The sequence below is a fragment of the Eptatretus burgeri genome, chromosome 6, assembly GCF_056783735.1.
Source record: "Eptatretus burgeri isolate ZD-2024b chromosome 6, Ebu_testis_v1, whole genome shotgun sequence".
Lineage (NCBI taxonomy): Eukaryota > Metazoa > Chordata > Myxini > Myxiniformes > Myxinidae > Eptatretus > Eptatretus burgeri.
In genome coordinates, this window is record NC_140966.1 from 107,885,181 (window position 1) to 107,907,339 (window position 22,159).

At 42.7% G+C, this 22,159-nt stretch overlaps 1 protein-coding gene across 3 annotated transcripts in view; it reads left to right on the forward strand.

The window, feature by feature from the left end:
• LOC147025559 (uncharacterized) overlaps positions 1 to 16,423 on the forward strand; it is a 103,035-nt gene extending 86,612 nt beyond the window's left edge. For all 3 annotated transcript variants that reach the window (XM_085886625.1, XM_085886623.1, XM_085886624.1), the window contains exon 3: positions 15,002 to 16,423. In XM_085886625.1, the coding sequence (XP_085742751.1) occupies positions 15,002 to 15,499 (498 nt within the window). In that variant the 3' untranslated portion in view covers positions 15,500 to 16,423. The remainder of the gene's footprint in view (positions 1 to 15,001) is intronic.
• Positions 16,424 to 22,159: the final 5,736 nt, after the last annotated feature.

The following is a 22,159-nucleotide window of genomic DNA, read 5'->3' on the forward strand; positions in this document are numbered from 1 at the left end:
GGCTAAATAACTAATTTCGCCACAATGACACCACTCAGTATTCATTTGCAAATTTCAACTGATTGTTTATTTTTTGATAAATTTTTACCTTGACCTTGACCTAAATTCATTTCCTTGAATTCTGACATTCTCAAAGGTATCACCAAATGAATGGGCATCCCCAATTTAGTTGGAAATGACACCGTAAATGTTTTTATGCGCAGTCTGGTTCCAAAATTAAGGACGTTTGAACATTATACCTGAGTGACTAGCGGCCATCTTGGATTTGACCTCTCACTGTCCCCTCAGAGATCAAATCTGACTTCCCTCCACATCCGAAAATAAACGTTATGGTGTGACCTAACTATGCTCGAAATTTCATGCTTTTCTCATAAAATGCACAATTTGTTAAAATATGAGAGCTCATCCACTGTACTAATACATATATTCATAAAAATATGAATATTTATGTATATATGTATACATATATTTATATATATGTTTATATATATATATATATATATATATATATATATATATATATATGTATGTATTTATATTCATATGTATATATATATATATATATATATATATATATATATATATATATATATATATATATATGTACAGTGTATATATATACATATCTTCTTCTTTCGGCTTGCTCCCGTTAGGGGTTGCCACAGCGGATCAACCGTCTCCATTTCACTCTATCCTCCACATCTTCCATTGACACTCCAACCACCCGCATGTCCACCCTCACCACATCCATGAACCTCTTCTTTGGCCTTCCTCTTCTCCTCCTGCCTGGCGGCTCCATATTCAACATCCTTCTCCCGATATACTCCGTTTCCCTCCTGTGCACATGTCCAAACCATCTCAATCTCGCCTCTCTCACTTTGTCTCCAAACCGTCCTACCTGCGCTGTCCCTCTAATATACTCATTTCTTATCCTATCCATCCTCGTCACTCCCAACGAGAATCGCAGCGTCTTTAACTCTGCCACCTCCAGCTCCGCTTCCTGTCTTTTTGTTAGCGCCACCACCTCCAAACCATACAACATAGCTGGTCTCACTACCGTCTTGTATACTTTCCCCTTCACTCTTGCAGCTACCCTTCTGTCACAAATCACTCCTGCAACTCTTCTCCACCCACTCCATCCTGCCTGCACTCTCTTTTTCACTTCTCTCCCACACTCTCCGTTACTTTGGACAGTTGATCCCAAGTATTTAAACCAATCCACCTTCCCCACCTCAACTCCTTGCAACCGCACCATACCACCACCCTCCCTCTCATTTACACACATGTACTCCGTCTTACTCCTACTGACTATCATTCCCCTTCTCTCCAGTGCGTACCTCCACCTCTCGAGGCTCGCCTCAGCCTGCTCCCTACTCTCCCTACAGATCATGATGTCATCCGCGAACATCATAGTCCATGGAGACTCCAGTCTGATCTCGTCCGTCAACCTGTCCATCACCATTGCAAACAGGAAAGGGCTCAGAGTCGATCTTTGGTGCAATCCCACTTTTACCTTAAACCGGTCCGTCATTCCTACCGCACACCTCACCGCTGTCACACTGTCCTCATACATATCCTGCACGATCCTCACATACTTCTCCACCACTCCCGACTTCCTCATACAATGCCACAACTCCTCTCTTGGCACCTTATCATAAGCTTTCTCTTAATCCACAAACACACAATGTAACTCCTTCTGGCCTTCCCTATACTTCTCCATCAACAGTCTCAAAGCAAACATCGCATCAGTGGTGCTCTTTCCTGGCATAAACCCATATTGCTGCTCATAGATCATCACTTCTCCTCTCAACTGAGCTTCCACTACTCTTTCCCACAACTTCATGGTGTGGCTTAACAACTTTATCCCTCTGTAATTTCCACAGCTCTGTACATCACCCTTGTTCTTGAAAATCAGAACCAGTACACTTGATCTCCACTCCTCCGGCATCCTCTCACTTTCCAAGACTTTATTAAACAATCTGGTTAACAACCCCACTGCCATCTCTCTTAAACACTTCCATGCCTCCACTGGTATGTCATCTGGATCAACCGCCTTTCCACTTTTCATCCTCTTCATAGCAGTCCTCACATCATCCTTACTGATCCACCCACTTCTTGATTCACGATCTCCACCTCTTCCAACCTTCTCTCTCTCTCATTTTCTTCATTCATCAGCTCCTCAAAGTACTCCATCCACCTTCTCAACACACTCTCCTTGCTCGTCAGCACATTCCCATTTACGTCCTTTATCACCCTAACCTGCAGCACATCCTTCCCAGCTCGGTCCCTCTGTCTTGCCAATCGGTATAAATCTTTTTCCCCTTCCTTTGTATCCAACTTCTCATACAGCTCGTCATCTGCCTTTTCCTTGGCCTTTGCCACCTCTCTTTTTGCCTTTCGCCGCCACTCCTTGTACTCCTGCCTACTTTCTTCATCTCTTTGACTATCGTCCCTCTTTCTTTTTTGCCAACCACTTCTTCCTTATACTTTCCTGTACTTCCTCGTTCCACCACCAAGTCTCCTTATCTTCCTTCCTCTGTCCAGATGTCACACCAAGTACCTTCCTCGCTATCTCCCTCACCACTTCTGCTGTAGTTGCCCAATCATCCCACTCCTCTTTACCACCGTTCAACACCTGTCTCGCCTCCTCCCTAAATTCCACGCAACAGTCTTCCTCCTTCAGCTTCCACCATCTGGTCCTTGGTTCAGCCCTCACTCTCTTCCTCAACCTCACCTCCAAAATCATCCTACAGACCACCAATCGATGCTGTCGAGCTATACTCTCCCCTGCCACCACCTTACAGTGTCTAATCTCTTTCAGGTTGCATCTCCTGCTGAAGATGTAATCCACCTGTGTGCACTTTCCTCCACTCTTGTATGTCACCCTGTGTTCCTCCTTCTTCTTGAAATACGTATTTACCACTACCATTTCCATTCTTTTTGCAAACTCTACCACCATTTGCCCTTTCACATTTCTCTTGTTGAGACCGTACCTACCCATCACCTCCTCATCCTCTTTATTCCCTTCCCCAACATGCCCATTGAAATCTTCTCCAATCACCACTCTTTCATCCTTGGATACACTCTCCACCACTTCATCGAACTCACTCCAGAAATCTTCTTTATACTCCATCTCACACCCCATATGTGGGGCATATGCACTGATGACATTCATCATCACCCCTTCAATTTCCAACTTCACACTCATCACTCGGTCAGACACTCTCCTCACCTCCAATACCCTCTTGACATAATCTTCCTTCAGGATTACCCCGACACCATTTCTCCTCCCATCCACACCATGGTAGAACAGTTTGAAACCACCTCCAATGCTCCTTGCCTTGCTCCCCATCCACTTGGTCTCTTGTACACACAGTATGTCCACCTTTCTTCTCTCCATCATATCAGCCAACTCTCGCCCTTTGCCAGTCATCGTCCCAACATTCAGAATTCCAACTCTCACCTCCACACTTCTTCCCTTCCCCCTCACCCACTGCATCCGGACTCGCCTTCCCCATCTCCTTCTCCTCCTTCGCCCAGCAGTAGCACAATTTCCACTGGTACCCTGCTGAACACCGGTACCGGTGGCGGTCGTTGGTAACCCGGGCCTCAACCGATCCGGTATGGAAATTCGTTTTGTTGTCCGCATAATGATTTGGCTTAGGTTTTTATGCCGGATGCCCTTCCTGACTCAACTCTGTTCGCCTCTTACGACACACAGGGATATGGTACACCTATTCTAACCGGGGCATACACCGGGCCCAGTACACTGGTACTCATTTCACCGACCTCGGAAGGATGGCAGGCTGAGTCAACCCCCTGATGTTACACGACTTGGTATATATATATATATATGTATGTATGTATATGTATGTATGTATATATATATATATGTATGTATGTATATGTATGTATGTATATATATATATATATATATGTATGTATGTATATATATATATGTATGTATGTATGTATGTGTATATATATATATATATATGCATATATATATATGTATATATATATATATATATATATATGCATATATATATATATATATATATATATATATATATATATATATATATATATATATATATATATACATATATATTAATTCAGTGGCCCAACGAGGATTGAACTCAGGACCTTTTGGGTCCTAAGTCGCTGCCTGAACCACTGCACCAACACCAGGCATGTATATATGTATATATATATATATATATATATATATATATATATATATATATATATATATATATATATATATATATATATATATATATATATATATATATATATATATATATATATATATATATATATATATATATATATATATATGTATTTATATATGCAATTATACATATACATTTATATTCATTAATTAATTAATTAATTTTTATTAGTTGAGCACATACCTACGCCAGGTTGATTCGTTTACATTTTGTATCCCACTGATCGGCCTGATCTGGATCCTGACCTCAACCAGAATCTAATCTGCTTGTTCTTGTCATGTACCCAACTCATCCACCTCGTTTTGTCAAACTCATCCGCAACTTTATGAGATATCATGCTCACAGTCAGCCAAACCGGGGTGAAAGCATAACCTCCTTCCACCTTCAGTCATGCAGGTCAACGAAATATCGATTTTTGATAAAATTTATATGAAAACATGAAATAATGGTGCTTTGGCCATCGAGCATCATCTGTCCCCTCTGCGGAGAGAGGGACGTTGCTTGGAATGCACATCCATACTTCTTCATTCGAAGATGTGACTGGCACCATTTCCATTTTTATATCTATATTCCATATTCAGAATGGGAACTAATATATAAACCATCAACAGCCTCCATGGGACTCCACTGAGTGTAAGGAGTGGTCACTTAATCTTGTAAATCCTTAAACAAGAAAATGAGTATTTGCCCATCATTGCCGTGTTGCACTCTCAAATTACTTTTCGATGCAGCTTTAAACAACATTCTTCTTAATCTTTTACCAAAGTCTATCTAACCCAATCTTGATCAAGTGATCCAACTTGTAAATATATAATTTAGTCTCTCTGTCTGTTTGTTTCGCATACGTCACCAAACCTCTGAACCAATTTCCCTGAAATTTGCCCTTCTGCATTATTTTCACATATGGATGGTCGACGTCATGATAATAATCGTAATAATAAAAACCTTTCAATTCTTAATCAGATTGATTTATTTGAAAAAAACGCACGAAATAACGATGCTTTGGGCTGTGCATGTAACAGTCATAGTGCTATGTGGACCTGCATACACTCTCTGCTGCATGGTCATGTCTTCACTGTGCTTCAGCAGGTTGTATGTAGTCGGGTAAATCTACAACAAAAAATAGCCTTACCCCAATAAAATTGATACAAAAGGTTTTTTTAACGGTTTTGGGTAGGGTTTGACCTCCAAAATAACATACTAAAAAGCTACTCAAATCCACCTACCGGAAAGGGCCTATTTTCAAGATGGCGTCCAAAATGGCCGCCGTGGGCTTAAATTGCCATAGAATGGGCACTAGTTGACCTATATTTGCGATTTTTGTGTCAATTTCTATGTTTCGGAGGTCAACAAATCTATTGAAATCATTTTCAAAGTTGATCAGTGATGGGAAAGCCTTAAATCCAAGATGGCGTCCAAAATGGATGGCGTAATAAGTTCTGGGCGGGTCTAAGCCCTGATCTTGTCATCGAACAGACCTTGATGAGATCCCTGAAGAGCACTGGTGGCCTAACACGCGGAAGTGGGATGGGTGAAGAACAACGGTCTCTATGGACAATGTCAATGCCGGTCACGTCGGAATATAACAGTGCGATGCAGGACATCACTGATCTTTTGTACACGACCAGTGAACAACACAAGGAATCTAGTGGTGCAAGGATGGAAAGAGATGCTTCTGACCTAGCCAAAATCAGTTCAAAACTCAGTGAATGCTCTCCGTTTTCTCCAGATCCCTCACTAAGAAATGTTGTGACTGGAGTGGTGGCCGCGTCGGATGTGAATGTCCACGAGCATAAGTCTGTTAGAGAGAAGATTATGGAAAGTATGGTCAATAAACCCGCTTTCACATCTTCCTTCAAACGAAAAGACAGAGCCAAAACACTTGGAGATGTATCTTCAGTCAAACTTGGTCCAGACAGAGTAATTGACCCTGCTCTACTCTTTCAAAGATTTCTTGTTGTGTCAAAAACAGGAGACATTTCGTTGGAAGATGTCATGGGCTATGAGCTGAGCCCATTTCCCCCTGCCCTGTTTGAGGGTATAGGTATTTTCAGAAAGGCTGGCAAACCTCAATTAGTTCAAGCTATCAGAGACCATTCTGCCAGAGTGTCAAATGATACCGTGTCTGACTCTGTTCCCCAAACTGAGCACTATGTTCTTGATGGTGGCTCCTTGCTGCATCGTTTGTCATGGACAGCCGGGGACAATTTCAATGTGATAGCCAAGTCGTATGCTGACTTCACTATTCGTCACTATGGAAAAGCAACAGTCGTTTTTGATGGTTATGATGATGGACCATCTATTAAGGACAATACACACAAGCGCCGTGGCCATATTGTTCATCCCGAAGTCAGCTTCACACCTGGAACAGAATTCTCTGGCAAAAAGGATGAGTTCCTGTCCAGGAGCTCCAACAAGCAACAGCTCATCAACCTCATCAGTGAGGAAATGAAGAAAATTGGCTTGAACGTAATTCATGCACCAGGGGATGCCGATGTAGACATAGTAAAAGCGGCAGTGACATCGTCATACCAACAATCAACTACCCTGATTGGAGAAGATACAGATCTGTTGGTGCTATTATTGCATTACGCTAGCGTCGACAGCAAAGAACTGTATTTTCGTTCTGACAATTCATCCAGGAACTGGAAGGTGCACAATATCAACCAGCTGAAAGTATCATTGGGTGAAGAGCTATGCCCACATCTTCTCTTCCTTCATGCCTTCACTGGGTGTGACTCGACATCTCGAGTATTTAGAATTGGAAAAAAGTCAGCATTTCAGAAACTGGCAGAGGGGGATTCAGCAATCAAGACTTGTGCAAACACCTTCCTTGTCCCCAACCAAACAAGAGACATGGACATTTTGGACGCCATCTTGGATTTAAGGTTTTTCCCATCACTGATCAGCTTTGAAAATGGTTTCATTGGATTTGTTGACCTCCAAAACATAGGAATTGACACAAAAATCACAAATGTAGGCCAGGTATTGCACATTCTATGGAAATTTAAGCCCACGGCGGCCATTTTGGACGCCATCTTGAAAATAGGCCCTTTCCGGTAGGTGGATTTGAGTCGATTTTTAGTATGTTATTTTGGAGGTAAAAACCTACCCAAAACCGTTGAAAAACCTTTTGTATCAATTTTTTGGGGGTCAAACCACAAATTTACTCTACTAATGGTCACCTCCTTCAATGACAATCACCAGGATGACATCTTATACAATCAAAGAGCAGGTAAATCCTCCAATTTATTTCTGTGGTCAGCCTCTGTCAGAGTTCTAGTCTCTGGAGCTTCTGGGCCTCACTATCACGATCACCGACCTCTCTCGGGAATATCACAAATCCAAGTAGATCTCCAAAGCTGGACACCACCTTTGATTCCATGACAATTCTGCACAACAATATCCATGACAATTCTCTGCAAGGCCAAGTGCTTCCTCTGCCATCCTCAGATTATAACAGTGTTCAAAGTCCTTGTTGTCATGGATATGACGTCCTTGTTTCATGGACATAAGTCCTTGTTCTTGTTGTCATGGATACAAGTCGAAAGTCCTTGCTGTCATCGATATAACAGTGTACAAAGCCAGATTGTCATAGATATGACATTCCACCATGACCAGATTCTTCTGCTTCCCATCTTGTCCCCCCTTGAGGCAATGGAATTGAATACCTTCTGTTTCATTGGAATCTTGAAGGAGGAAGCTGAGTCTCGTTGTCTGCTTTGTGTGCTTACCGTGAATCCTTGTTTGTAGCACTCGCAGTTTCAGGACTTGGAACAAGATATTGGCTCTATTATAGTTTATTCTGGCCTCATCTCTCTGCCCAGCCCTTGCCTCTGAAGGTCACACGTTTTCCACCAAAAATCATCTCTCCTTGGTATCCACTCAAAGTCAAAACAAAACTAAATTGTCACCTCCATTCTTTCACACCCATCTTTACTTGCCTGTGGAACTGTTGTTCTTCCTGAATCTATTGTCGCCAGGTCTTCCCTACAGGATTTCAATTTTGCTGCCCACTGCCACCTACTTATTTCTCCCACTTCCGCTAATGACCTATACACCACTGAGATACCGTTCCCACGCTTCAGTTACAATTCCTCACCTTGTGTTATGGTTACATTCATTCGTTGTCATCTCACTGTTTTATTTTAGCTCCATTTTACCTGCTAATATACATCACCTCCTGCCACGTTCCTTTTCCCGAAGCCTCAATACCCATATAATTGCTATTTAAAGAAGGTGGGAATTGACCTCTTTATCCACGCAATCGGCCTCGTGGTGGCACAACATCAAGAATTATGTTGGGAAGGTATTACAGATGTTTGTCAAGCATGTTCCACCACTGTCATCTTGCAAAAGATAAGAAATTGTCAGCTTATCTGGCTGGAGGACACATTTGGTGTGTTACAAAGGCTGTCTGTCATTTGCCTTCTTACAAGGCAGTCACAATAATTGAATTGGATGTGGAACTGATGGCGCCACACGTCGGTTCTCATTGCCCTTGGATCAACTCAACAGGGCATTGAATGAGATATGCTAACGACCATGGGAAGCAAGAAGAAGCCGACGTTTCGGGTGTTAAACCTTCATCGGAGCAAAAAAAAGAAGGTTAGTGCTTGAAACGTCGGCTTCTCCTTGCTTCCCACAGCAGTTAACAAACATTAATCGACACCCGGTTGATTGTTCTACCTGTCCACTGATGCAGACTGACACAAGCTTTCACCAGGAAGACTACTTCTTCATTCTATATTTTACCTGTCTTAAACACAGGCTTGTTGTCTCTCTCATTGCAAAAAGTATCACATACACATACATCTATCTCGCCGTTCATCTGACTCAGAAAACACTTCGATTCGTAGTTGTACAGTGTACACCGTGGCATGCCATCCATCCACATCACTCATGTCATTTTCCGATGTGCCATTGCAAAACTGTGGCCACAAAACCTCGCTGAAGAACGATTTGAAAATTTAGTACTAAAGGTTACTCGCGTGTGACAAAAAAAACAAAACGAGAAGGCCACTCGAAAGAGTGCATACTTCCACCACGCAATGCCTGATCCACAAGAACATATCGAGCCCAATACATTTTTGAAATATCATGCTCTATATTGTTTTTGGCGCTATCTCTCAATGGTGAAGAATCACTTAAAAAATTAAATAATTTTACCAACCGGATCTTCACCAAAATCGAATCGGTTCATCCTCGTCTCATACCCAAGCAGTCCATAACTTTTTGAGATATCCTGTACAATATTTGAGATATCCATAACTTTTTGAGATATTTGAGAGTTGAGATATCTTAATGATTTGAAACAAATTATCACTCACCCTACCCATATCCCAGATCGTCATGACCACACCACCAATACTTTGGATTTATTCTCCACTTCCAATCCATCGGATTACAACCACACAATTTCACCTCCAATTGGTTCTTCTGACCACAATCTTGTGAACATTACTTTACTTACCACCACTTCTTCTCATCTGACTGCTCCGACGAAACACCAGTATTGGCATTTTAATAATGCTGACTTGAATGGTTTACGAAACTTATTTTCTGACTTTCTCTGGAAAGACTACCGCCTCTCCTCGGGCGATGCCTCTATCTCTGCTGAACGTATAGCTGAGGTTATTGTTGCAGGAATGGAGGCTTATATCCCCTTCTCTTTCAAGTCTATCTCTCCGACCAATTCTTTGTTCAATAATTCCTGCTCTGCGGCCATTCGTGCAAGGGATGCTGTATATCGGACATGGAAAAACTCTTCTTCCTCTGACACATTCAGCTTTCATATCTGCCAGAAATCATTGCAAACATGTTATTCGTGAGGCGAAGCATTCCTTTATTCAAAAGAAATGTGACAACCTCTCATCTTCTTCCACTAATAGATCTTTCCGGTCCTTAGCTAAAAGTATGTACAACAACTTCCGTCGCTCTACCTTTCCTTCACTTTTCCATTCCGATGATACTATCGCTGTCTCTCCGACCGATTAAAAACAACTCTTTTTGGTTCTCTTTTCTCCTCTAACTCCACACTGGATGACTCCAACATTCCACATCCCTCTGACGCTCCCCTCACCAATCTTATGTCCCTCCGAATAATCTCTTTTCATGCAGTCAAAAAAATACTCCTCTCTCTGGACATAAGCAAGGCCAACAGGCAAGATGGCATTCCTCCCCATGTCCAGAAGGAATGTGCTTCAGAACTTGCACCCGTGCTTGGTCGTTTGTTTTGTTTTTGTTTTAAAACCCAAACTTTTCCTCTTTCCTGGAAACATGCTCAAGTACAGCCTATTTTAAAAGAAGTGTGATCATTTAAACCCTTCTAACTACCATCCTATTACTCTGACTTCCACTGTTTCCAAAGTCATTGAATGTTCCCTCAATTCCCATTTTCTCAAGCATCTTGAATCTCACAGTCTTCTATCTGACCACCAATGTGGCTTTCGCAAGGCAAGACGTTCCGGTGAAATCTTTTCTTACATGACAAATGCCTGGGAATCCTTTGTTGTCGGCCTTGATATCTCAAAAGCCTTTGACAAAGTTTGGCATCGGGGTCTGATATCCAAGCTTGCCTCTTTCGGCTTTCCTCCTTCACTCTGCTCTCTCTCCTATCGAGCTTTCTCTCCGACCGCTCTATCTCCTTAATTGTTGATGGTTCAACATCAACTCCATTCCCTATCAACAGCGGTATCCCTCAGGGTTCTATTCTGTCTCCAACACTCTTTCTTCATTTTATCAACGACCTCTTTCTTCCACAAATAACCAAATGCACTCATGTGCTGATGACTCAACATTACGTTCCTCCATGACTTTCCCATCTGCCCCCATCTTCTCTCACTCGATCCACATCTCGTTTCATCACAGCCACCTCTTTAAATTCGGATTTAGACAAGATCTCCCAGTGGGGCAAATGTAATCAAGTTAAGTTTAATGCTTTAAAAACTCAATTTCCTCTCTCTCTGTCTCTGTCTCTGTCTCTGTCTCTGTCTCTGTCTCTGTCTCTGTCTGTCTCTGTCTCTGTCTCTGTCTCTCTCTCCCTTCCAGAGTGTGTCCTATTATGCTGTTTCTTCAAGTGCTAAATAAAGATTGTCGCCATTTACAAATCCTGCTGTCTCCAAAACCTACATGTGACATTTGTATTCTGTCTAATCTTTTCCCCTTTGTCTACAAGATGGCCTGAAAGTTGCTTTACCCTGCGCCGGTAAAACTTTCATTGTTAAATTCTTTTAATATACAGGTTCTATTGTGCAGTACTTACAATAATCGATCTGTCATTACCCCCACGCACGTGAAGCAAAAGCGGGGTGAAGCAATTGGTTCTCTGTCTGTCTGTCTGTCTGTAGACGGATGGAGGAATATCCGTTTATGATCAAGGAACAGCTTAATTTCAATTGATGGTTATATTTTGAACATGAATGGAAAACGAACCTGTAGTTTAGCAGTGCTTTGGCTTTGAAATCGTCCCGATCACACACATGCAGAGAGAAGTGAGATAATATTTTTACTCTATCTGTCTGTCAGTCAAACAAAATTGAAAATCATTCCAAACGGGAAACTTACTATTTTTAAGGATGTCATGAAGGACTTTACACCAAAGAGGTCAACGATTGACCGTATCCTTGCTCTTCGTGTCCTCACCGAACGCAGACGAGAGTTTCGGCAGTGGCCGCTTGCAGCCTATGTTGATCTCTGTAAAGCGTTCGATTCAGTGAATCGGGATGTCCTCTGGAGGATTCTTGGTCTTCGTGGGGTGCCACCAAAACTGATCGATCTGATGTCTGAACTCTACTCTGGTACTGAGAGTGCTGTGAAGTGTGGTGGTACCATCTCTGACTTACTTCCAGTTGTTACTGGAGTTCGTCAGGGGTGTGTACTTGCCCCCACACTTTTCAGCACTTGTATGGACTGGATTCTAGGGAGGATGTCTGAGAGATCAAGCTGCGGTGCATCGTTTGGGAATGTCAAGATCTCTGACCTTAATTTCGCAGATGATGCAGTCATCTTTGCGGAGACTTTAGATATCCTTTTGGGGGCCCTCGGGGTGCTGAATGAGGAGTTTCCTGGGATTACGGGTTTCCTGGGTCAAAACTAAGATCCAGGATTTCAATGACATCTTGTATGCTGCTGTCCTGTCTGTGTCTGTTTGTGGTGAGGATGTTGAGGTCATGGAGAGATTCACTTACCTTGGCAGTGATATTCATGTCTCTGCTGGCTGTGAGTCAGAGGTCAATAGACATCTGGGTCGGGCCTGGGGAGTCATGGATTCACTGGATAATGGGGTGTGGCGCTGCCGGTACCTGTGCGGGAGGACGAAAGACCGAGTCTTCAGGTCCTTGGTGCTTCCAGTCTGACTCTATGGATGTGAGACTTGGACTCTGACCAAGGATCTGAGACGGAGACTTAATTCCTTTGGTACCAGGTCTCTACGGAGAATCCTTGGCTATCGCTGGTCGGACTGTGTGTCCAATGAGCGGTTGCTGAGAGAGACTCGGATGAGATTTGTTACCTGCATGGTCCGTGAGTATCAGCTGCGACTGTATGAACATGTGGCTCGTTTTCCCGACGCTGATCCTGCTCACCAGATTCTCTCAGCGAGGGAGTCTCATGAGCGGAGGAGGCTAATGGGCCGACCACGTGCCTCATGGTTGCAGCAGGTTGATCGGAATCTCAAGGAGATGGGGATGGGCCAAGCATCTGCCTGGGGGATGGCCAGACAGAGGCCCCTGGAGTACCGGCGGAAAGTGGACGCAGCGACGCGCTGCTCTGGCGCATGCTCCCGTACCTGACCTGACCTGATGGACACAAATAACAGGCACGAAGGACTGATGTAATGTGTTAAATTAGGTGGTGTGAAAGCCATCAACGGCGGTAAACTTCTGTAATTAATGTTTTTTTTATGACCTTTAAAATCTCAATTTTATTTAAATTTAATCATATACTTGAACACTGTCGAGCACAAATCGCCTTCTTACCGCTTCCAAAAACTTCCAGTTTTGCAGTACTTGAACATGGTAAATAAGGTGGTGTAAAAGACACTGCACAACGGCAGTAAACCTCTGGATTTTAAAAAATTATATGACCTTTAAAATCATTATATAGTTGAACACTGTGTGGAGTAAGGTGGTGAATAAACTCTCGAGTTGTATCTGTATCTGTACATACCATGGTGTGCTGTGTGTTGTGTGCTGCATACCATGGTGGGGATAGAGAGGAAGATGAGAGATATTTAGTATGAGTAAGGCAACTTTCAGGCCACCTTTGTAAATACATTGTTCTTGACTCGCACTGATGTTGTTTGACCACATGTCTTTTGTCCACGTTTTTGTCTCCACCCATTGTCGGTTATGCCTGGTGTTGGCTTAATGGCTAGAGTGGGGGGCTTAGGATCCTAGGGTCCTGAGTTCAAATCCTGCTTGTCTGTTGAATTAATACCAGATGGGGTTGACTCAGCCTGTCATCCTTCCGAGGTCGGCAAAATGAGTACCAGCTTGCTGGTATCCTGTGTCGGAGTGGCGACCCTTCCAGGATTGTGCCCAATAGCCCAGGAAACTGCTTAGGCAGCTCCTGGTGTTGGTTCGGGTGGTGGGCTTGGAGTCCGAGGATCCTGAGTTCAAATCCCCCTCTGCTTTTGAATTAATACCAGGTGGGGTTTACTCTGCCTGTCATTCCTTCTGAGGTCAGCAAAATGTGTGCCAGCTTGCTGGTATCCTGTACCGGAGTGGTGACCTGTCCAGGATTGTAGCCAAGGAGACTGCTTAGGCAGCACCAACACTCTGCACAGAGTATGGTCCAGGTGGATGGATGGAAAGATCCATGTACTTTGTCCCTCCAAAGAGATGACATTAATATAATAAAACTTTCATATGCACTTGATGCAAGTCTCTCCAAACACAGCATTTGCCAGTAAGTGAGTTTCATCCTTTGCGGCATCCATCACCTGCTCATTGTACAACGTACATCACAATCATATGAGTGCAGTTCTCCTCTTTGGTACAACTCAGCCAGGGTTTGAAACCACCGACGTCCCAGAGTCAGAGCAGACGCTCCAACCATTATATCACCGAGTCTGATTTTTGGAGTACGATGTGGGCACTATTGGAATCTCTAGATAAGATTCCAAGGCACATGGAATATTGCTGTGTTCCCTCAAAGTGGTGGCATTTCATCTTCTTCTGTTTACCGTCCCATTCTACAACTTCAGCTCTCGTCGTCATCGTCATCTGTGGCCCTTTGGCCTGTGACTAAGAGGCGCTCGTTAGAAAAAGAACAGGCTATTTTTTTTCACTCCATATTTCCCTCGTCTCCAGCATCACCTCCAGTCCTGCTCGTCCTTCTTCAGAACTGTGGTTCGCTGCAACCTCAGATATACCCATACATATCAGCAATCATATCCATTTTATGACAGCTTATTCCCCAACACCTCATCATCAATGTGTAAACCATCAACCTTTTTTTGTTTGGCTCTTGCATCAACCTTTTTTTTCCCAAGAGAGCTGGTCACCCTGGCCTCAATACGTGTATACTTCATACATAGATCTGATTCAGAGTCTGGCTGTCCTGTTAAGGGTTGGACGAATGTACTAATTTTAGAAAACAAGGGAAGGACATGCTATATTATTGCTTTCCGGTGTAATTATTCATTAATTTAATTGGCTTATCAAAATATTGTGTGCATAAGCTATGGAGCTGAACATATCTGAAGATGCTGTAGTGTTTTATAATGATCCAAGTGTCTCTAATTGGCATGTCTTTCTGCACAGGAAGCAAGCCTTCCACCTGCTGAGGCGGTTGCGTTTGAGCGCACACTATCAGGCCTTGAGGCGTGTGGCCTCCCTTCGGATCTGGCAACTTTCCGAGCAACATTCAGCCTTTATAAGGCCTTGATGTATTTCCTCTTAGCACAAGAACCAAACATGGGGCCACGCCCACGGGGAATCTGGTTGGCTATCATCGGTGTTCTTGAGGATAGCGGAGGGAGTGACGTGATTGAAGAGGCAGAAGGAAAACGTGCAAATAACGAAGAGCAAGTAGAAAACCGAGAGGAAAGAAATGACACTGCGACAAATGTCCAGCCATCAGTTCGACAACTGCGCTATCAAGCTAAGAGCGATGAAATCTGCAATCCGAAGAGCTATGTGGCTGTTGTGCAGAACATGATTGTACTGGGCACAGCAGATCTACGTGTGGTGACATCAATTATCTTGAGGCACCTTCACCGGCACCTGGGCTTGGTGCTGGAGACCCTCAATAATTGCTGATGATCAAAGTGTGAAGCAGGTTTGATTAACAGTTGTAGTTTCGGATGGCTGTTCACATAGTTTCCCAGTTGCCCTTGAGGCTGTGGTTTGTTGCTGCTATTCACACCGGCGGGAACACCCCCGTGATACCGGAAGCATCCCTTGGGACCAGAGGCGCCCCATGAGATCAACATTATGGCTGGATCACTCAAGAAACCTTCCAGAACCCAAATCGTTTCACAAATTGTTGACATGGCGATGTCCCTTCGGACTGCTTTGAACGGGTATTTATTCAATGACTAAGAGCTTCTTCGGAAATCTTCAAGGGATGCAACGGAACTTATTTTTTTATGCGTCGACTTTTCATAACTTATTTTTGCCAGAAAAGATTTGCATGTTTGCGTCGAATATGGGTAACCGTTTTGATCCGAACAATGCAGATGTGGTACTTGCATGAAGTTCATGGTAACTTCTCGTGAAGGAGCATTTCGAGGTCTTCCCCTATAACAGGAAGGACGCTGCATTGATGAAGCTTAAGGGGGTTTTTTTTGTTTTTTTTAGGAGTTATCGTAGTCGCACACCCGGCTCCGAAGCTAGGTAGCGTCCACGAGATCCCGAAATGTTGCACTAAGTGGGCCTCAACAAGCCGACCATTCTGAATTGGAGACGGCAATGGTGGCAGTGCTGAGAAACTGAGGGTGTTTGCACCCACTGGCGGGTCTTGACTCGCACGTATTGTCTGCGATGGGCAAGTCGTTGTGGCGACGAGGTTGGTTTATTATTTTTAACATGAGTGATGTCATAGCATATGCATTTAATATAAATATATGGATGAGCCGTTTGCTCAGAAATGCAGCCTGGTTCGACTCCGGACATGAATGGTATATTTTTGTAGTTATTTCCCGACAGAGTTGCAGCAGTTACTTTTCTGCTTTGATTTCTATTGCAAGATATATATATATATATATATATATATATATATATATATATATATGTATATATATATGTATATATATATGTATATATATATATGTATATATATATATATGTATATATATATATATATATATATATATATATATATATATATATATATATATATATATCGTTAACATTGCACATAAATGGTTAATTATGTTGATTATGCATCCCTAGCTTTCATTCTGATGCGCAAAGGAGAGAGTTATGGACGCAAGGTTTATTTAAAGTTTTATATTTGCTACATAGACGATCCATTTATTACGTACGCAAAGATGGTGGGATTTTTGACCACTTCCCATTTCTTTCTCTCCCCCACTCCTTCAGTCACCCCTTTTCTATCGGGTGGCCCTCGGCCAGGACTTGTATGATTTCCCACTAAAGGGGGAGGTTTCCAAACTGAGATCCTGAGAATTGGGTGTCTGCAAAAAAAAAAAAAAACTTTGTCCTTAAAAGGATACACAAGGAAACCCAGAAACGGAAGGTCACTCAGGCTTCAACCTCATGTCGTTTCCACATTTCCGACAACCAAACGACACTACACGAACCTTTTAGATCCCTTTTATTGTTCTTCTTTTCCGACTAACGTGACACGATACACACACAAAACATATAACCCATATTTGTGCAATAGGCGACATTCGACATGACTTGATCCTGCCCAGAATGCTCAGGGTGCATGTGCAAAAGAACCCCTAACAACAGCGATCGGGGCAAGGGAATGCATACCGTGCGTGTCAGATAAGGTTGCGACCTAAAATGGCTCACAAAGCTTCCCTGAGAAGCCGAAAATACTTGGAAAAGAACGTGAGAAAAAGGGGATGTGCCTCTGCACAACAAAATATATGGAAAACTTTCTGAACAACTCGCCGAAAAAGTGGATATCTTGCAGCCTGCACTGCAAAATCTCCTGATGATGTGGGTCTGTTCTGTGCAAGGACTGTGAGATTACGTCCTGTGAACATGGCAGGCTTGACGATTTATTTAATGCATGTCTGTAAACTGGAAATACAATGCTGTCATTCCCAACATTCAGGTCGCCTTCCCAGAGGAAGGCGGGGTATCTTGTTTGGGTGCTTATTAACACCAGTAAGAAGGTCATATCTGGAACTTGTAAGTTTAATGATAAGTTTTAAATTTGAAAATGATGATATTTACTATTAATCATGTTTGGAAGGATTTGGGGGCGGGGGGTGGTGGCGGTGGTGGTAGGAGCTGGAACTGTATGCTTGGTTCCGGGGCCACATGAGAAGTTGTATTAGATTTTTGCATCTGTTGGTAAAAGGAGAATCATCCGTCCATGTTTGTGCGTTATGTCCACAGCTGCCGCTCTCTTGTGCTACCGGGAAATGGTACGATCTCGACAACTTTCATCCACAGATATTTCTCGTATTTCCGTGAGTCCGATTTGCATCCAGGAACAGAACAATTGGAGTTTGTCATTTTGAAATTGCCACTCTTTCGTTGAAATGCTGAAAAATCTTGTTGAAGAGACTATTTGAATTACAGATGCCGTGCCAGTAACGGCATGTTAAAAGTGCCTGGCGAGCAGAACCGTGTCACTGAAATCGCACTCACAACGCATGCCCCAAAAGGCTTCGCTAGCATTCATACATCAATTCGTCAATTCGTCAATTCGGAAGTGGCATTTTGCAGACCTCTCCACCTTTTCTCCTCCTTTTCTCCATTTTATCCCCACCCCTTCCTTTGCGTAGGCAATAAGTAGACGGTCTGAGAAGGAAGTAAATGTTTACAAAAACATCATTTGATGTGAGGTGTATGCACTTTTTAATACCCTATGATCGAGTTGTCGGTGTGTTGTAACACCCCCTCCACCCCCATTTCCCTCCCCCCCCTCACTCATGGGCGTTTGATTGATGAGAGAAGCATGACATACTTGTCAGTTAAAGGAAACTTGTATGGAAATGCTCTTTTAGAATGTGCAACAATAGAAAAAAGGAGGAAACGGCCTTCCGCCCCATTTTAAATGTATCGCACTGTGTAATTTAATGCACGACTTGTCTTCCTTCCACAAGTCCTTTTACAATGAAAAGGCCTCGCATGTGTACCTTTTGAGTCTCTGTCTATCTCACGCACCACACAATGGACGACCCTTCCACGCATGAGGATCGTGCTCTCCTCATTGAAGAAGTGGACCTGCCTCCAGATCTGGAAACCTTGGCATCACCATCGACTTGTTTTTGAGGAGTAATTTTCAAGACGAAGTAAGTGCACCCGTCTGACTGCTGATTTAATTTTACCAGTGTGGGTGTTTGTTTCTGGTGATGCCAGGTGATGCCGGGTGATGGCGCTTTCACACAAGCCTGGGCATATTTAACCGGTCCCAGCAACATATCCATCCATCGGGACCATACTCTGTGCAGAGCGTCGGTGCTGCTTAAGCAGTCTCCTGGGCACAATCCTGGACGGGTCGCCACTCCGGCACAGGATACCAGCGAGCTGGCACTCATTTTTGCCGACCTTGGAAGGATGACAGGCAGGGTCAACCCCACCTGGGATTAATTCAACAGCCGAGTGGGATTTGAACTCAGGATCCAAGGATCCCAAGCCCACCACCCTAACAATTAAGCCAACACCAGGCATGGTAATGCATGCCTTTCCAGTTGCCACTATTTTAGTGGTAAAATTCCGTTTGCTAATGCCAAGTGACCGAAAAGCATTCCGTTATTGCAATTTCGATGAGAAAACAGTATCCCCCATCATGTGTTTTAACCTCTTGGTGGTGGTGGTGGTGGTGGTGATGTCATGCCATTCACGAATGTGCTCACATTTAACTGGTAACATAGCAATTAAAGATATGTTCCACCATTATTGGATAAATTTAAACTTCATTACACATTAACCTTCAAACAAAATAGACGATGCAGTTATAGTTGGTGTAATTACAACAATAGTTGCTGGAATTAACACACTATCCTTCAAGAATGCACAATTCATTCATTTCCCATGTTGTTTGTTCACATCTATAGAGCTTGGCCCTTCTGGTTAATTACCGTTCAGGCCAGACAACAGCTTAATGTCCTTCAATGGTAGTGTTCTCCAAATCCTCCACCTTGACGTGCACACCATCAGTAAGGGCAAATGATAAATGTGTTTTACTTTAATCTTGGGCTCAGAGGGTGCGGTGGGGTGGTGCAGAGAGAGTGCACTTGCCTTTGAGCTTTCTAGTTTGGGTTTGATTCCCAACCTGGCTGTAAACTGACGGTTTGGTGTTTCTCAGCCAGGGGAATTGCATCACAAAGTGCTCCGTCTCTCGGATGGACACGAAGCCCGGTGTCCCATCTGCAAGCATTAATGGATGGATGTTGGGGGATGTCTTTCGCAAAGATAGGGTCATTGATGGCACCCTGGACAAATTACTGCCTTCCAAAATTAGCTTCAACTGAATGTGAGGCTGGGCCAGCAGGTTCGTGCAAGAGGGGCAAATTTACTTCCTGTGGCTGACCCCACAAAAATATAGGAATAGTTGTTGTATTAGTATTAGTAGTAGTAGTGGTAATAGTAGCAAAGTTCTTGAAGAGGTTTGTACATCAGTCACATGGATGACATAAACATTGGTCTCAATTTTGAGTATATTTCAATGAGATTTGAAAGAAAATTTCTGAGCAATGGACAAAGGTGTGTCACCTGCCACACTGATAGCTGCAGCATCCATCAGCCTACATCGCCTTTCGTAGCCGTTTACTGGCAAATTGTCAGCCCACACCTTTGATAAAGGAGTCAATCCACAGGTGTGTTTCTCGCTCCCTGAACGTTGTCAGCATGAAGTGGAATCTCTCCGTAGGATGAGCTGGCAGGCCAGCCCATGAGGGAGTATATACAACCAGCACCTCTGAACTGATAATCACTATATTCGTGTTTATCTGCATGTGGACACACACATACACACACACTTTTCAATATCCTTGCTGGCGAGACTAAAAATGGTCATCCATGTGAACCTATTGCTGTTATTTAAAGTCCATTATTTAAGCATTCCCAAACACTAAAAGTCAGAGTGATCAGGGAGAACACACTACATTCGTAATGCAGACCTGTCCATGTGGCCAGTGTGGGTTCAAATTCTACTCTCAGTACTACTGACATATTGAAATTAAAATAAAAAGTCACATATTGATCAGCTTTATCTCTTTGCTGTTTTCTCAGGCCTCTATATCTCATAGCTTGTTTTCTCATCCCCCTATATATGTATATAGTTGGAAAATTATATATTTGATCATCTTATAGGACGAGGACCAAAAAGACGCACAGAGAGGAAACAACCTTGACAACACTTTGGATTGTTGGCAATCCAAAACAATCCAGAATGCACAGTGGCCAAAGGAATGAGAGTACAGGGTGCAAGCACATCAACTCACACAGACTGCCATTGCACACTGAATATATCTGGATTGTGCATTTCTCAATATTCTCTTTCAAATGAACCGGAAACCAGGAATTCTCACAGTGCAATGCTGAAGACACCAGATTCAGTAGCATAATGATTGGAACATCTGCTCTGAGTCTGGGAGGTTGATTGTTCAAACCCCAGCCCATATACCAATGTCATCCATGCACCCTATTATGATGTCACATACATTGCCACGATCTGAGGCTTTATTGATTATTCGGATATTTAACAACTGCTTTTGCACACATTAAGGCTAAATTGTGTCAATGAATATGAAAAAAATTTCAAACGATATTTCCCATGGCGAGACGATCATATATACTGTCGGTATGAGGTTTCGCTTCGATCGATCGATCGATCTGTTAATCGGTTCTGGAGAAGATTTTATTTTTTTCGTTTTTATTTTCAATTCAACATGAGCACGTGACCGATGTTATCATAAATTTAATCACCCACTTGCATCGGGTCGGAGATCAGAGATGGACAAAGTTTTTGGATTTTTATTTTGGATAAGGATTTTGATTCAACCAATTGTGGCTGAAATACCACTTCACCAATGGCGACATCGCCATCACCCTGTATACCCCATCAGGAGTTGATAACAAATGCCAAGTTTCAAAAAGTTTTTTTTTGTTGACCTGTTTCGGAAGTGTCCAAATTTTTCCCATTAATCCAACATGGCTGCCCTACCATGTGATCGATTGTCATAGTATCAATAAAATATTCTCCATGAGGAGTCTCGCCTCGGTTTAAAGTTTTGCATCGATCGGACAAGCGGTTGCAGAGAAAAATAATTTTAAACCGAATTTTTTTTTAAACAACAAATATATATATATATATATATATATATATATATATATATATATATATATATATATATATATATATATATATATATATATATATATATATGATTGCGGCTGTTGGGATTACCAATTTTTAAAGAAGAAGGCGCTTCCAACCAAAAGTAAAAAACTAGATAGACTCTGATAATTTGAGCAAAAAAGCAAGAGCAGACCTCTTTGTGCCTGATGAAGGCGGCTGCGAAGCCGGCGAAACATTGCCTGATACTGGGTCTGTTCACTAATTTGAGCAAAAAAGCGAGAACAGACCCAGTATCAGGCAATGTTTCGCCGGCTTCGCAGCCGCCTTCATCAGGCACAAAGAGGTCTGCTCTTGCTTTTTTGCTCAAATTAGTGGAGTCGATCTCGGTTTTTTTACTTTTGGTTGGAAGAGCCTTCTTCTTTAAAAAAAAAAAAATATATATATATATATACATACACACACACACA